The sequence below is a fragment of the Macaca fascicularis genome, chromosome 5 (assembly GCF_037993035.2).
Source record: "Macaca fascicularis isolate 582-1 chromosome 5, T2T-MFA8v1.1".
Taxonomy (NCBI): Eukaryota; Metazoa; Chordata; class Mammalia; order Primates; family Cercopithecidae; genus Macaca; species Macaca fascicularis.
Window position 1 is genome coordinate 65,260,765 of NC_088379.1, and position 17,432 is coordinate 65,278,196.

General features: G+C 35.6%; 1 protein-coding gene across 1 annotated transcript in view; it reads right to left on the bottom strand.

The window, feature by feature from the left end:
- Positions 1–12,682: 12,682 nt before the first annotated feature.
- LOC102128952 (transmembrane protease serine 11E) overlaps positions 12,683–17,432 on the bottom strand; it is a 54,156-nt gene continuing 49,406 nt past the window's right edge. Inside the window, exon 10 of the mRNA XM_005555178.4 lies at positions 12,683–16,597. Coding sequence (XP_005555235.1) covers positions 16,436–16,597 — 162 coding nt within the window. The 3' untranslated portion in view covers positions 12,683–16,435. The remainder of the gene's footprint in view (positions 16,598–17,432) is intronic.

A 17,432-nucleotide genomic window follows, 5' to 3' on the forward strand; every position in this document is an offset into this window, starting at 1 on the left:
CTTCTGTATTGGGTGCATATATATTTAGGATAGTCAGCTTTTCCTGATGAATTCATCCCTTTACCATTATGTAATGGCCTTCTTTGTCTCTTTTGATATTTGATGGTTTAAAATCTGTTTTATCAGAGACTAGGATTGCAATCCCTGCTTTTCTGTTTTCCATTTGCTTGGTAGATCTTCCTCCATCCCTATATTTTGAGCCTATGTGTATCTCTGCATGTGAGATGGGTCTCCTGAATACAGTAAACTGATGGGTCTTGACTCTTTGTCCAATTTGCCACTCTGTGTCTTTTAATTGGACCATTTAGTCCATTTACATTTAAGCTTAACATTGTTGTGTGTGAACTTGACCCTGTAATTATGATATTAGCTGGACATTTTGCTCGTTAGTTGATGCACTTTCTTCCTAGCATCAATGGACTTTACATTTTGGCATGTTTTTTTAATGGCTGGTAACTGTTGTTCCTTTCCATGTTTAGTGCGTCCTTCAGGATCTCTTGTAGGGCAGGCCTGGTGGTGACAAAATCTCTAAGCATTTGCTGGTCTGTAAGGATTTTATTTGTCCTTCACTTATGAAATTTAGTTTGGCTGGATATGAAATTCCAGGTTGAAAATTCTTTTCTTTAAGAATGTTGAATATTGGCCCACACTCTCTTCTGGCTTGTAGAGTTTCTGCTGAGAGATCTACTGTTAATCTGATGGGCTTCCCTTTGTGTGTAACCCAACCTTTCTCTCTGGCTGCCCTTAACATTTTTTCCTTCATTTCCACTTTGGTGAATCTGACAATTATGTCTTGCAGTTGCTCTTCTTGAGGAGTATCTTTGTGACATTCTCTATATTTCCTGAATTTGAATGTTGGCCTGCCTTACTAGGTTGGGGAAGTTCTCCTGGGTGGTATCCTGCAGAATGTTTTCCAATTTGGTCCCATTTTCCCCATCACTTTCAGGCACACCAATCAGACGTAGATTTGGTCTTTTCACATAATCCCATATTTCTTGGAGGCTTTGCTCCTTTCTTTTTACTCTTTTTTCTCTATACTTCTCTTCTCACTTCATTTCATTCATTTGATCATCAATCTCTGATACTCTTTCTTCCAGTTGATCGAGTCAGTTATTGAAGCTTGTGCACTTGTCACATAGTTCTTGTGTGATGGTTTTCATTTCTATCAGTTCTTTTAAGGACTTCTCTACATTTGGTTATTATAGTTAGCCATTCATCAAATATTTTTTCAAGGTTTTTAGTTTCTTTGTGCTGGTTATGTAGTTCCTCCTTTAGCTCTGAGAAGTTTGATCAACTGAAACCTTCTTTCTCAACCCTTCAAAGTCATTCTCCGTCCAGCTTTGTTCCATTGCGGGTTATGAGCTGCATTCCTTTGGAGGGGGAGATGCACTCTGAGTTTTTGAATTTCCAGCTTTTCTGCACTGCTTTTTCCCCATCTTTGTGGTTTCATCTGCCTTTGGTCTTTGATGATAGTGACATACTGATGGGGTTTTGGTGTGGGTGTCCTTTCTGTTTGTTAGTTTTCCTTCTAACAGTCAGGACCCTCAGCTGTAGGTCTGTTGGAGTTTACTTGAGGTCTACTCCACACCGTGTTTACCTGGGTATCAGCAGCAGAGGGTGCAGAAGATAGAATATTGCTGAACAGCAGGTGTTGCTGTCTGATTCTTGCTCTGGAAGCTTCGTTTCAGGGGTGTACCCAGCCATGTGTCCATAGAGCCTTGTGAGGTGTGAAGTGTCGGTCTGCACTTAGTGGGGGATGTCTCCCAGTTAGACTGCTCAGGACACCTTATGCCACCTAACGAGATACAGTATACATTTAAAGATACAAATTGGTTGAAATAAGAGGATTATAAAGAAGATGTATTATGCAAACAGCAACCAATCACTCCAGACAGCTGGAGTAACTATACTAATAAGCAAAAAAGTAGACTTAAAGCCAAAATGTTAGTAAATATGGAGAGGGATATTTTTTCAGGATAAAAGTGTCAATCTCTCATGAATATGTAATAATTATAAACACATATGCATCCAACAGCAGAGCCCAAAATATATGAAACAAAAAGCAGAAATAGAGAGGCAGCTGGCGTGGTGGCTCATGACTGCAGTCACAGCACTTTGGAAGGCTGAGGCAGGTGGATCACGAGGTCAGGAGTTCAAGATCAATCTGGTCAACATGGTGAAACCCTGTCTCTATTAAAATACAAAAAATTGGCTGGGCATGGTGGTTGATGCCTGTGATCCCAGCTACTCAGGAGGTTGAGGCAGGAGAATTGCTTGAACCTGGGAGGTTACAGTGAGCAGAGATTGTGCCACGGCACTCCAACCTTGGTGACAGTGGAGACTGTGTCTCAAAAAAAAAGGAAGGAAGGAAGGAAGGAAGGAAGGAAGGAAGGAAGGAAGGAAGGAAGGAAGGAAGGAAGGAAGGAATCCAACAATAGTATCAGGCACTTTATTGCTATACTTGCCTGAGTGACAGTGTGAGACTCCATCTCAAAAAAAAAAAAAAAAAAAGAAAGAAATACAGAGAGAAGTAACCCAACAATAGTATTAGACACTTTATTACTATACTTTTGACAATAGACAGAAAAACCAGGTGAAAGACCAACAAGCAAATAAAAGTATTGAAGAGTTAAAATCTGACTAGTTCTAACAGAGATCTATACAGCATTCTACTCCAAAACAGCAAAATATAGTTATGTGCCATGTAACAATGTTTCAATCAATGATTGACCACATATACCATGGTGGTCCCATAAAATTATAGTAGGCTGAAAAATCCCTGCACCTTGTGGTGTCATGGCTGTTCTAACCTCATAGTGCCATGCATTACTTGTGTTGGTGGTAACGATGGTATAAATAAACCTGTTGCACTGCCAGTCGTATAAAAGTAGAAAACATAAGATTATATACAGTATATAATGCTTGATAATGGCAATCAATATGTTACTAATTTATTTTATTGTTTTTATTTTTATTTTTTAAAGATTTATTTTAGATTCAGGGGGTACATATTCAGGTTTGTTACATGAGTACATTGAGGGATGGTAAGGCTTGGACTTTTAATGATCGTGTTGCCCAAGTAGTGAGCATAGTAACCAATAGGTAGCTTTTCAACGTTTTACCCTCCCTACCTCCTCTCTTTTGAAATCCCCATTGTTTATTGTTTTCATTATTGTGTCTATGTCTACCCATTGTTTAGCTCCTGCTTATAAATGGGAGCATGTGATATGCAGTTTTCTATTTCACATTAATTCACTTAGGATAATGCCTCCAACTGCATCCATGTCACTGAAAACAACATGATTTCACTCTTTTTTTATGCCTAGTGAAGAGAACTCCATAGTGTATATGTACCACATTTTCTTTATCCAGTTAGCCATTGATGGGCACCTAGGGTTATTTTATGGCTTTGTTGTTGTGAACAGTGCTACAATAAACATATAAGTACAGGTGTCTTTTTGGCAGAACAATTTATTTTCCTTTGGGTATCTAACTAGTAATGAGATTGCTGGGTTGAATGGCAAGTCCATTTTTAGTTCTTTGAGAAATCTCCAAACTGCTTCTCACAGGGGTTGGACTAATTTGTATTTCCACCAACAGTGTATATGCATCCTCTTTTCTCCAAAACTTTACTAATATGTTACTTTTTAACTCTTTAATAACAGCTATTCTTTTCTTGTAGAAACAGGGCCTTACTATGCTGCCCAGGCTGATCTTAAATTTTTGGTTTCAGGCAATCCTCCTGCCTCAGCCTCCCAAAGTGATGGGATTACAGTCATGAGTCACTGTGCCTGGCCAATAATAGCCATTTGATTTGTATGAGATAGTATCTCATGTGATTTTGGTTTGTATCTCTCTGATAATTAGTAATGAGAATATTTTCATATGTTTGTTGATTGCTTGTATGTCTTTTTTTTTTTTTTGAGAAGTGTCTGTTCATGTCCTTTTATTGTTATTTTAGAATATACTCCTACTTAAAAAAAAATAAATGTATCTAAAACAGCCTCAGGCAGCTCCTTCAGGAATCATTCCAAAAGAATGCATTGTTATCATGGGAGATGACAACTCCATGCATGGGAACAAATTATGGAGATGGAACACAGTGATATTGAGGACACTGATCATGTGTAGGCCTAGGCTAATGTGTGTGTTTGTGTCTTTTTTTTTTATATTTATATACTTTAAGTTCTGAGGTACATGTGCAGAACGTGCAGGTTTGTTACATAGATATACACCTGCCATGGTGGTTTGCTGTACCCATCAACCCATCATGTACATTAGGTGTTTATCCTAATGTTATCCCTCCCCTAGCCCCCCACTCACCAACAGGTCCCAGTGTGTGATGCTCACCTCCCTGTGTTCATGTGTTCTCATTGATCAACTCCCAATAATGAGTGAGAACATGCGGTGCTTGGTTTTCTGTTCTTTTGTTAGTTTGCAGAAAATGATAGTTCCAATGTCATCCATGTCCCTGCAAAGGACATGAATTTATCCTTCTTTATGACTGCATAGTATTCCATGGTGTATATGTGCCACAGTTTCTTTACCCAGTGTATCATTGAACAGCATTTGAGTTGGTTCCAAGTCTTTGCTATTGTGAACAGTGCCGCAATAAACATACGTGTGCATGTATCTTTATACTACAACAATTTATGATCTTTTGGGTATATATCCAGTAATGGGACTGTTGGGTCAAATGGTATTTCTAGTTCTAGATCTTTGAGGAATTTCCACACTGTCTTCCACAATGGTTGAACTAATTTACACTCCCACCAACAGTGTAAAAGCATTCCAATTTCTCCACATCCTCTCCAGCATCTGTTATTTTGTGATTTTTTAATGATCACCATTCTAACTGGTGTGAGATGGTATCTCATTGTGCTTTTGATTTGCATTTCTCTGATGACCAGTGATGATGAGCTTTTTTTCATATGTTTGTTGACTGCATAAATGTCTTCTTTTGAGAAGTGTCTGTTCATGTCCTTCTCCCACTTTTTGATAGGATTGTTTGTTTTTTCTTGTAAATTTGTTAAGTTCTTTGTAGATTCTGGATATTAGACCTTTTCCTGATGAATAGATTGCAAAAATTTTCTCCCATTCTTTAGGTTGCCTGTTTATTCTGATGATAGTTTCTTTTGCTGTACAGAAGCTCTTTAGTTTAATCAGATCCCATTTGTCAATTTTGGCTTTTGTTGCCATAGCTTTTGGTGTTTTAGTCATGAAGTCTTTGCCCATGCCTATGTCCTGAATGGTAGTTCCTAGGTTTTCTTCTAGGGTTTTCATGGTTTAAGGTCTTATGTTTAAGTCTTTAACCCATCTTGAGTCAATTTTTTTATAAGTTGTAAGGAAGGGATCCAATTTCAGCTTTCTGCATATGGCTAGCCAGTTTTCTCAACACCATTGATTAAATAGGGAATCCTTTCCTCATTGCTTGTTTTTGTCAGGTTTGTCAAAGATCAGATGGTTGTTCTGTTCTGTTCTGTTCCATTGGCCTATATCTCTTTTGGTACAAGTACCATGCTGTTTTGGTTACCATAGCCTTGTAACATAGTTTGAAGCCAGGTAGCCTGGTGTCTCCAGCTTTGTTCCTTTTGCTTAGAATTATCTTGGCTATATGGGCTCTTTTTTGGTTCTATATGAAATTTAAAGTAGTTTATTCCAATTCTGTGAAGAAAATCAATGGTAGCTTGATAGGGATAGCATTGAATCTATAAACTACTTTGGGTAATATGGCCATTTTCATGATATTTATTCTTCCTATCCATGAGCTTGGAATGTTTTTCCATTTGTGTCCTCTCTTATTTTCTTGAGCAGTGCATTGTAGTTCTCCTTTAAGAGGTCCTTCATATCCCTTGTAAGTTTTATTCCTATGTATTTTATTCCCTTTGAGGCAATTGTGAATGAGAGTTCACTCATGATTTGGATCTCTGTTTATCTGTTATTGATGTATAGGAATGCTTGTGATTTTTGCACATTGATTTTGCATGCTGAGACTTTGCTGAAGTTGCTTATCAGCTTAAAGAGATTTGGGGCTGAGACGATGGAGTTTTCTAAATATACAATCATGTCATCTGCAACCAGAGACAATTTGACTTCCTATCTTCCTATTTGAGTTCCCTTTATTTCTTTCTCTTGCCTGATTGCCCTGGCCAGAACTTCCAATGCTATGTTGAATAGGTGTGGTGAGAGAGGTCATCCTTGTCTTGTGCTGGTTTTCAAAGGGAATACTTCCAGTTTTTGACCATTCATTATAATATTGACTATGAGTTTGTCATAAATAGTTCTTATTGCTTTGTGATATGTTCTATCAATGCCTAGTTTATTGAGAGTTTTAATATTAAAGGCTGTTGAATTTTGTCTGCCTCCATAGAGATAATTATGTGGTTTTTTGTCATTGGTTCTGTTTATGTGATGGATTATATTTATTGATTTGCATATGTTGAACCAGCCTTGCATCCCAGGGATTAAGTGGACTTGATCGTGTTGGATAAGCTTTTTGATGTGCTGCTGGATTTGATTTGCCAGTATTTTATTGAAGATTTTTCCATCAATGTTCATCAGGGATATTGGCCTGACATTTTCTGTTTTTGTTGTGTCTCTGCCAGGTTTTGGTATCAGGATGATTATGGCCTCATAAAATGAGTTAGGGAGAATTCCCTCTTTTTCCATTGTTTGGAATAATTTCAGAATGAATGGTACCAGTTCCTCTTTGTACGTCTGGTGGAATTCGACTGTGTATCTGTCTGGTCTTAGACTTTTTTGGTTGGTAAACTATTAATTATTGTCTCAATTTCAGAACTTGTTATTAGTCTATTCAGGAATTTGACTTCTTCTTGGTTTAGTCTTGGGAGGGTGTATGTGTCTAGGAATTTATCCATTTATTCTAGATTTTCTGGTTTATTTGCATAGAGGGTTTTATATTATTCTTTGATGGTAGTTTGAATTTCTGTGGGATCATTGGTGTTATCCCTTATATCATTTTTATTGAGTCTATTTTATTATTTTTTATTACTCTGGCTAGTGATCTATCTATTTAGTTCATCTTTTCAAAAAACCAGCTCCTGGATTCATTTTTTTAAGGGTTTTTCGTGTCTCTATCTCCTTCAGTTCTGCTGTCATCTTAGTTATTCCTTGTCCTGCTAGCTTTTGAATTTGTTTGCTCTTGCTTCTCTGGTTCTTTTCATAGTGCTGTTAGGATGTCAATTTTAGATCTTTCTTGCTTTCTCTTGTGGGCATTTAGTCCTATAAATTTTCCTCTACACACTGCTTTAAATATGTCCCAGAGATTCTGGTACATTGTGTCTTTGTTCTCATTGGTTTCAAAGAACATCCTTATTTCTACCTTCATTTTGTTATTTACCCAGTAGTCATGCAGGAGCAGGTTGTTCAGTTTCCATGTGGTTGTGTGGTTTTGAGTGAGTTTCTTAATCCTGAGTTCTAATTTGATTACATTGTGGTCTGAGAGACTGTTATGATTTCTATTCTTTTGCATTTGCTGAGAAGTGTTTTACTTTCAATTATGTGGTCAATTTTAAAATAAATGCAATGTGTGCTGAGAAGAAAGTATATTCTGTTTACTTTGGATGGAGCGTTCTGTAGATGTCTATTAGGTCTGCTTGGTCCAGAGCTGAGTTCAAATCCTGAATATCCTTGTTAATTTTCTGTCTCAATCTGTCTAATATTGACAGTGGGGTATTAAATTTTCCCACTGTTATGTGTGGAAGTCTAAGTCTCTTTGTAGGTCTCTAAGAACTTGCTTTATGAATCTTGGTGCTCCTGTATTGGGTGCGTACATATTTAGGACAGTTAGCTCTTCTTGTTGCATTGACTCCTTTACCATTATGTAATGCCCTTCTTTGTGTCTTTTGATTTTTGTTGGTTTAAAGTCTGTTTTTATCAGAGACTAGATTTGCAACCTCTGCTTTTATTTTATTTTATTTTTTTCTGCTTTCCATTTGCTTGGTAAATATTCCTCCATCTCTTTATTTATTTTGAGCCTATGTGTGTCTTTGCACATGAGATGGGTCTCCTGAATACAGCACACTGATGGGTCTTGACTCTTTATCCAATTTGCCAGTTTTGGTCTTTTAATTGGGGCATTTAGCCCATTTACATTTAACGTTAATGTGTTATGTGTGAATTTGATCCTGCCATTATGATGTTAGCTGTTTATTTTGCCCATTAGTTGATGCAGTTTCTTCATAGTGTCAATGGACTTTACAATCTGGTATGTTTTTGCAGTGGCTGGTACCAGTTGTTCCTTTCCATGTTTAGTGCTTCCTTCAGGAGCTCTTGTAGGGCAGGCCTGGTGGTGACAAAATCTCTCAGCATTTCCTTTTCTGTAAATGATTTTATTTCTCCTTTGCTTATAAAACTTAGTTTGTCTGGATATGAAATTCTGGGTTGAAAATTTTTTCTTTAAGAATGTTGAATATTGGTCTCCACTCTCGTCTGGCTTGTAGGATTTCTACAGAGAGATCTTCTGTTAGTCTAAATGGCTTCTCTTTGTGGGTAACCCAACCTTTCTCTCTGGCTGCCCTTAACATTTTTTCCTACATTTCAACCTTGGCAAATCTGATGATTGTGTGTCTTGGGATTGTTCTTCTCAAGGAGTATCTTTGTGGTGATCTCTGTATTTCCTGAATTTGAATGTTGGCCTGCCTTGCTAAGTTGGGGAAGTTCTCCTGGATAGTATCCTGAAGAGTGTTTCCCAACTTGGTTCCATTCTCTCTGTCACTTTCAGGTACACCAATCACACATAGATTTGGTCTTTTCACATAATCCTATATTTCTTGGAAGCTTTATTCTTTTTTTTTCACTCTTTTTGCTCTAATCTTGTCTTCTCACTTTATTTCATTGAGTTTATCTTTAATCTCTGATATCCTTTCTTATCCTTGATCAATTCAGCTACTGATACTTGTGTAGGCTTCATGAAGTTCTCGTGCTGTGTTTTTCAGTTCTATCAGGTCATTTATGCTCTTTTCTAAACTGGTTATTCTAGTTAGCAATTTGTCTAACCTTTTATTGAAGGTTCTTAGTTTCCTTGCATTGAGTTAGAACATGCATTTTTAACTTGGAGGAGTTTATTACCCACCTTCTGAAGCTTACTTCTGTCAACTCATCAAACTCATTCTCCATCCGATTTTGTTCCCTTGCTGGTGAGGAGTTGTGATCCTTTGGAGGAGAAGAGGCATTCTGGTTTTTTTTAATTTTCAGCCTTTTTGCACTGGTTTCTCCCCATCTTTGTGGATTTATCTACTTTTGGTCTTTGAAGTCAGTGACTTTAAGATGGGATCTCTGAGTGGACATTCTTTTTGTTAATGTTGATACTATTCCTTTCTGTTTGTTAGTTTTCCTTCTAACAGTCAGACCCCTCTGCTGCAGGTCTGCTGGAGTTTGCTGGAGGTCCACTTCAGAACCTGCTTGCCTGGATATCACTGGTGGAGGCTGCAGAACAGCAAAAATTGCTGCCTATTCCTTCCTCTGGAAGCTTCATCCCAGAAGGGCCCCCACCTGATGTCAGTCAGAGCTCTCCTGTGTAAGGTGTTTGTTGGCCCCTACTGGGAGGTGTCCCCCAGTCAGGATACATGGGGGTCAGAGACCCACTTGAGGAGGCAGGCTGTGCCTTATCAGAGCTCAAATGCTGTGCTGGGAGATCCACTGCTCTCTTCAGAGCTGCCAGGTAGGAACATTTAAGTCTGCTGAAGCTGTGCCCAGAACTGCCCCTTCCCCCAGCTGCTCTGTCCCAGGAGGTGGGGGTTTTATCTATAAGTCTCTGACTGGGGATGCTGCCTTTTTTTTAGAGATGTTCTGCCCAGAGAGGAGGGACTCTAAGGAGTCAGTCTGGCCACAGCGGCCTTGCTGAGTTGTGGTGGGCTCTTAGTTTTTAACCAAAATGTTTAAAGGTAAAAAATAATAAATTATTAAAATATTTTTAAAAGCTTATAGAATAAGGGTATAAAGAAAAAATATTTTTGTATGACTGAAAAATGTTTGTTTTTAAGCTAAGTGCTATTATAAAAGAGTCAAAAAGTGAAAGAAATTTAAAGTTTGTAAATTAAAAGCGTTACAGTAAGCTACAGTTAATTTTTCATTGAAGAAGGAAAATTGTTTACAAATTTAGTGTAGCCTAAGTGTGTAGTGTTTATAAAGTCTACAGTAGTTATCATAATGTCCTATGCCTTCACATTCATTCACCACTCACTCCCTGACTCACCCAGAGCAACTTCTGGCCCTGCAAACTCCATTCATGATAAGAATTTCATACAAGTATACCGTTTTATAATTTTTTATATTGTATTTGTACAGTAACTTTTCTATGTTTAGTTATATATAAATACACAAATGCTTCCCATTGTGTTACAGTTCTCTATAGTATTCAGTACAGTGACATGCTGTATAGGTTGTAGGTTAGGAGCAATAGATTATGCCATACAGCCTAGGTGTGTGGTAGGCTACACCATGTAAATTTATGTAAGTACACTGTATGATATTCACACAACAAAATCATATAACAATGCAGTTAATGTATCCCCGTTGTTAAGCGATGCATGACTGTATATAATATTCTCAAGTACATTAACATTTTCTAAGACAGTCCATTGATAGCAAAGCTCTCAATAAAAGTACTGAAATCATACAAAATGTGTCCTTTGAACATAATGGAATTGTATTAGAACTCTTGAGTCTGCATGATTGTGTCTTTTTAGAGATTTGTTCATTTCATCTGAGTTATTACAATTTGTTGACATACAAGTGCTCCTAATATACAATTATAATTTTATTTCTGTATGATTGGTAATAATGTCTTTACTACTATATCTGACTTTATTATTAAAATGTGAATCATCTCTTTTATGGGAGTTCAGTCTAGTTAAAAGTTTAGTCATTTATTTGACATTTTGAAAAAGTGCAATTTTGGTGTTGCTTATTTGCTTTATTGTTTTTTACACTCTATTTTGGTTATCTCAGTAGCGATAGAAATATTCAGTAGAAACCATACTTTAAGTACCATACAACCATTCTGTTTTTCACTTTCAGTAAGGAAATACTTGCATTCTCATGTTTATTGTAGTATTATTCACAATAGCCAAAATATAGAATCAACCTACATGTCCATTGGTGGAAGAATAAAGAAATACACACATTGGTATACAATTCGGCATTAAAAAAGGAGGGAATCTTGTCATTTGTGACAACATAGAAGAACCTGGTGGATATTACGTTAAGTGAAATAAACCAAGCAGAGAGTGTTAATTACTACATGATCTCACTTATATGTGGAATCTAAAAAAGCTGAAATAATAGAAGCAGAGAGTAGAATGGTGGTTGCTAGAGCCTGGAGTGTGTTGGAAATGAGAAGATATTGGTTAAAAGGTGCAAAGTTTCAGTTACATAGAAGAAATAAGTTCTGGAGGCCTATTTACAGAATGGGGACTACAGTTAATAATGGACTGAGTATTTTTAAAATGTTAAAAGTAGATATTGCTGAGTAGATATTAAATGTTCTCATAAAAAATAGTAAGTGTTGATGTAATGGATATATTAATTAGCTTGATTTAATAATTTCACAATGTAAACATATATCAAAACATCAAAGTGTACACTGTAACTATATACAATTTTTATTAGCCAATTACACTTTAACAAAAATGGGAGAAATTAATTCGTTTTTAAAAGCAGTAAGTGGAGAGTTAAATTTTACCAGGATCATAGTAAAAAGCAAGTGTCACAGAGTGGTGGAGCAAGAGAACAAGCAGGTGAGGGGTATATGCAAGGCAGTGAGTACAGTGATTGTAATATTTAAGCTGACTACATCTATGCCAAAGAGGTACTGATTAATGCATTAGGGACAACTAAGGGAGACCTTCTGATTACATTTCACAGGTCTCTGTCTTTCACTCCACCTTAAGAGTTATATAATAAAAATTACATTAGGACAAATTCTAGAGTCATGGTTATAAAAAGTAAGAGCAACAAATATTTATTGAGTGTATCCTTAAACTGGAATCCATTCCACAAGTACAGTAGAAGTTGACACAGATGTATCAGAAAACTATTAAATATAACATGCATCAGAAAATAAATTCAGGTATATGGACAGATTCTCCATATCAACCATGTTTGTAGTCTGTGATTGATTGTGTATCCCATGGAAAAGTGAAAAACAAGATTTTATATCAACCAACATAAGACACATGGAGGTGCCATGGTAAAGTTCATGCAGAATTACAGAAATTGGGCAGTAATACCTTCATGAAGGAAATAAAATACTGTTCATTCTTTTCTACCCAAAGTCATTTCTTCTTTTTCATTTTACATGTATTTATTTGTTTGCTTTTATTACTGTCTTTACTTTTATTTAATAAATCTTTATAGAACAACTGCCATAAATAATATTATAGTTTCCTATGAACTGTGAAGGATATAAAAATGAATCAGTTACTGTCCCACCCTAATGGAGTTTACAGTCTAGTTGTTGAAATCACATCTATCTACACATCTGAAATCCACAGGTAAAGATTCTAAGTACAAAGTTTTACAAGTAGTAAGGAGCATGTGAAAAGAATATGGCCGTTTCTTAAAAATCTAAACATGTACTTACCGTATGACCTAGCAATTGTACTCTAGGCCATAAACCTCAGAAAAATAAAAACTTATGTCCACACAAAAAGCTTACACACAAATCTTCATAGCAGTTTTATTTGTAATAGCCAAAACCTGAGAACAACCCAAATGCTCTTCAATGGGTATACAGTTAACCAACTGTGGTACATTCATATCATATAATACTACTCAGTAATAAAAAAAGAACTAACTACTGACAAACACAACAACTTGGAGAGATCTCAAGAAAATTATGCTGAGCGAAAAAGCCAACCTGAAAAAACTACATATTGTATAATACATTTATATACCATTCTTGAAACAATAAGAATTATAAAGATGGAGAGCAGATTAGTGGTTGCCAGGGATTAGAGACTAGACACAGGGGTAGGGAGGGAGCTGGATGGCTGTCGGTAGCATGATGTAGCCTTGCGAACAATCTGTCTGTATCTTGGTAATCACAAGAATCTACATATGTAATTAAATTACATAGAACTAATTACACGCACACCTACACCTACACACACACATATAATTGATCGCATCCTAATAAAGTTAATGGATTGTCTCAATGTCAACTTCTTCATTGTAACATTATACTACACCTAAGCAAGATCTTACTATTGAGGTAAACCGAGTAAAGGGTACACAGAATCTCTGTGAATTATATCCTACAGTTATATCTTAACCGTATCTGAATCAATGACTATCTGAAAATAAAAATATTAATGGTAAGGAAGTTCAGAAAAAAAAAGATAGTACATCCACTTGAGGAAGTAAAAAAAGGCTTCATGGAAGAGACGACATTTGAGTTACACGATAGATCTTGATATAATCCAGCCACTCAGTGGTTAATAAGGTTTATCATTTTTTAAAATTGAAGTGAAAAGTTAGAATAAACCCTCACAGTGACAGACTACTTTGATAAATATGTTTCAGAATTACTCCAATAAAACTTTTTGTAGAATCAGAAATTTTTTAAACGAGCACATTCTGTTGGTCTAATTTTGTCATTTCAAAAAAAAAAAAAAAGGTATTCAGCCTATTATAATCAAATACCATATTTTTAGAAAGAATGTAGTTTCATTATAGTAACAGTTATTATTACTATCTTTTCTTGAACACCTACTAATGTTCCAAGAACTGTGCTAAGCACTTTTTAAACATTCACAGCTTTATTTCTACAACAATCATTTGAGCAAATATCATCTCTATCTTATGGGTGAGATTATAGGCTTAGATAAATAGTAACTGGTTTAATTCACTCAGTAAGTGTAAAATCTGGGATTACTTCTAAAAATTAATGTGTAAATAATAATAAAGCTATGTTTTCTACATAATGTAAAAATAAAAGAATCATTCAACAACATTTATTGAAGGACTGTTGTATACAAAGTACTTTACTAGGTGCTGTAGGAAGAAAGAAGATATAGAAGAGAAATTGCCTGCCCTCTTTAAAAAAATAATAAATATTATAATCGCATCTTCTTACCTTTATCCAATGAAACAGTTAACACAGACATGCCCAAGAATGATAAAACCCTTTGGAAATTACTTTTCAAAAGAAGTTATCATTTTAGAAATGTAATATTGTATTATCTATTTCTCTACGTACATGAAGTTTGAACTATTGTTCATATTTTCACTTTGACCCAAACTTCCAATCCTCAAATCCTTTGTAGAAGGAAATATCAAAAGTATTTCTCTTAGGAATAAGATGTCATTGTAAAATTAAGCTTTTAAAATTTCTTCTTAATTTAAATTGCTCCAGGTGCGTTTGCAGAGGGCATTCCTCAAATCATGCATCATAAATTTTGTTTAGTTTGGAATACAATCTCCAGAAATTTGAAAAATACTAATAATGATGTAAATCAACACGAATTAATTTTTAAAAGCCATTTGCAAGGATAAATTGTATTCTTTTGGTTTTGCAAGAGTCTAATTTCAGTTCTCATTATTACATATCTAGACATCCTTCTTGATGTCAGGCTTCCCGATAGCTTCCTACAGCGTGTGGGTGCCACCTAGCGGCCTAACTACAGAATACACTGAAACAAGGGGAATCCATTTTTAACACAACCCTGAGAGTAGTTTTAAACGTACTTACATCCTTGCTTAAAATTCAAGGTTTTCCTCAATTTTGTTTTTTCCCAGAGCATTTTGTTAAATGAAACAAAAATAGCTTTCGTAAAATATTTAACACTATCAATTCACGTCAGTTTTCATATTTTTGCCAAGAGCCTAAATTTTATCAGTTCATACTCCAATGTTATTCAGATCAATAAAGTCAAATTTTTCCTCGCAATACCGGTTTTCAAGGTAATTATTGTACAATATAGAATTTATATGAGTAGCTATATACAATGAAGAAAGACTTGGTGAAATCTCACCATTAACACGCCGTACGTCATGGTACCAGTCCTAACTTCATTATGGTCTAGATTACTTAAAAGCTGTGTCTCTTAACAGCTCAGTAATAATTTACCACAACTAAAATCATGAAGGTGGCCAATATTACGCTTTTACTCTTCAGTTTTGTTATCCAGGCAGTTAGCAATTCAGTATCACACTAGATGCAGCAGTGAGGCACTTTCCAGGATATTTTCTCTATATCTTTCCATCTCAGCCCAAATGAGTCTAACAGGACGATTACCCATGCATGAACTGTAAACACAACAGCAAGGGGAGAAAAATATCTGCAATCGTCTCAAAATAGAGGTCTGAACCCCAGTTTAGTTGCATCACTAGACTATACACTAACACCTGGATCTCATTCCCTTCAAGGATTTGCTATTTGGGAAAGTCTTAGATGAATAAAACCTTTTCTGCCAATTGTTTGAACTCTTCATTCCCTCCCATTCCACAGCACAATTATTTTACTACATAGGCATGCTGATTGTTATTAAATTAATTTTCATCCTAGGCTCAAGTTTTAAAATAATTTATAATAAATTGACTAGTAACATTTTCCCCATCTTCCCCTTCTTTGTGGATTATCATACCATAATGTCAAGCAACTGGGTGATTTATATTTTATTGTTATATATTGACATCCTCAGTAACACAATGTTAAATAAATATTTGCTTTAATTCGCTTAGAACAAGTACATTGCATGATGTTTGTATAATTATTATAGGTCACAAGAAAACAGAATCTTCTTCACATTTATCATAGTAAGTTGTTTGGAAATGAAAAGAAAGATATATCTTGGCTTCTTTCTGGATTTCCTTAACTTAGTTCCCATACTTCCTAAATGATGAAGTGATTGGTATTCAGCTGTCTTTGCTTGATCTTTCATAATGAATATGATCATTTCCCATATTCCACTAAGAAAAAGAAAAACATCGAATACTTTTCTGTGCCAATAAAATGTAGGGGATGTTTTTCTTCTTATATTTTCTTTCACTCCTTGTTCTGCACCTTGAAAATGGATATTTGCTGAAATGAGAGGAGCTCAGGAACTGAAGAAAAGGAGTTCTTCAAATTGTATATATGCGTTACAAATTTGTGTCGACAAGTCAAAATTCTGACGACAAAACTTCTAGAGAACAAATGAATGCAGGCTGTAATGTAATATTGTATTATCTACTTCTCTATGTACATAAAGTTTGAACTATTGCTCACAGATGACAGAGCTGATCTGGCAGAAGCAGGATGCTTATGTGTGGAACAGAGCTGGGAAGAAAATATATGCATCAAGCAAACAGTTTAGTGAGATCAGTCAAATCTAGCTGTTTTGCAAGTCTTCTTCTCCAATTCTGTATCTCTAAAAATGGCCTATACACACCCCCCCAAAAAATGTGATCTGTTCCATTAGGCTTTTCTCACTTAGATACCAGTTTTGGAAGTAATCCAGTCCCGTAAGGCCGTAACTCTAGTATAAACACCAGGCTTATTGGGTTTCGCACATTCATCTCCCCAGCTCACTATTCCAGCAAGGTACCAGATATCTCTAGCATCTGAACTAACCAGTGGTCCTCCAGAGTCACCCTAAAGGAGAAGACAGAAATTAGTAATTCATAATTCAGTTCATTACAGAGGAATTGGCTATTTTTCTAACTTAAGAACATAATGAAAGGGGTAATTTTCAAAAGTAATCAGTGTGTTCGCATGCATAAGTGATTTTCTCCATTTATGTCAGTTATCCACCTAAAAGAGGAACTCCAATACCTTGAAAACTGATGTAGCCTCAAGGTTCAAAACAATGAGATTGAAAGCTCCATCTCTTTGAAGAACTGTACTCTTAACTCACGTGATACATCTGACAAAATAACTCCCTAGTTATTTTGTCTATATTCTTTATTAGTGTAACATAACCCCCAAAAAGGGAGTGAAGAGTCTATTACTGACTAAAAAATAATAATAATAAAATAAAACTTAAAAAAAAAAAAAGACATTAGAGTCAGACACCAGGGTTTCTCTCTCAAGTTTGGCCTTTCCAAGCTGGCTAAAACCTTTAATTTATTTATCTGTAAATGCTCCTAATAATACCTCCCTGTGATGAGTACTATGAAGATGATGTAAGACAGTGAATGTAAAGTGCTTAGTCTAGCAAAAGGCAGAACTTAGGAAATGCATATATAAAATCACAAATTCTAATTATATCCTGCAAACTCTGGAATTTTGCTTCTTTATATGGCTTCTAATAACAAGGTACTGGCTGATTATCCCTCAAGATCCTGGAACCTCTAATTATTGGCCACCCATTAAGTATTCACACTCTATGAAGTTCTTAATTGATTAAAATATTATTGCATTAATTCGTATAATTCTTGTTTAATAAAAACATAGAACTAGGTTAATTTTTTCCAGGTTGTTAAGAAAC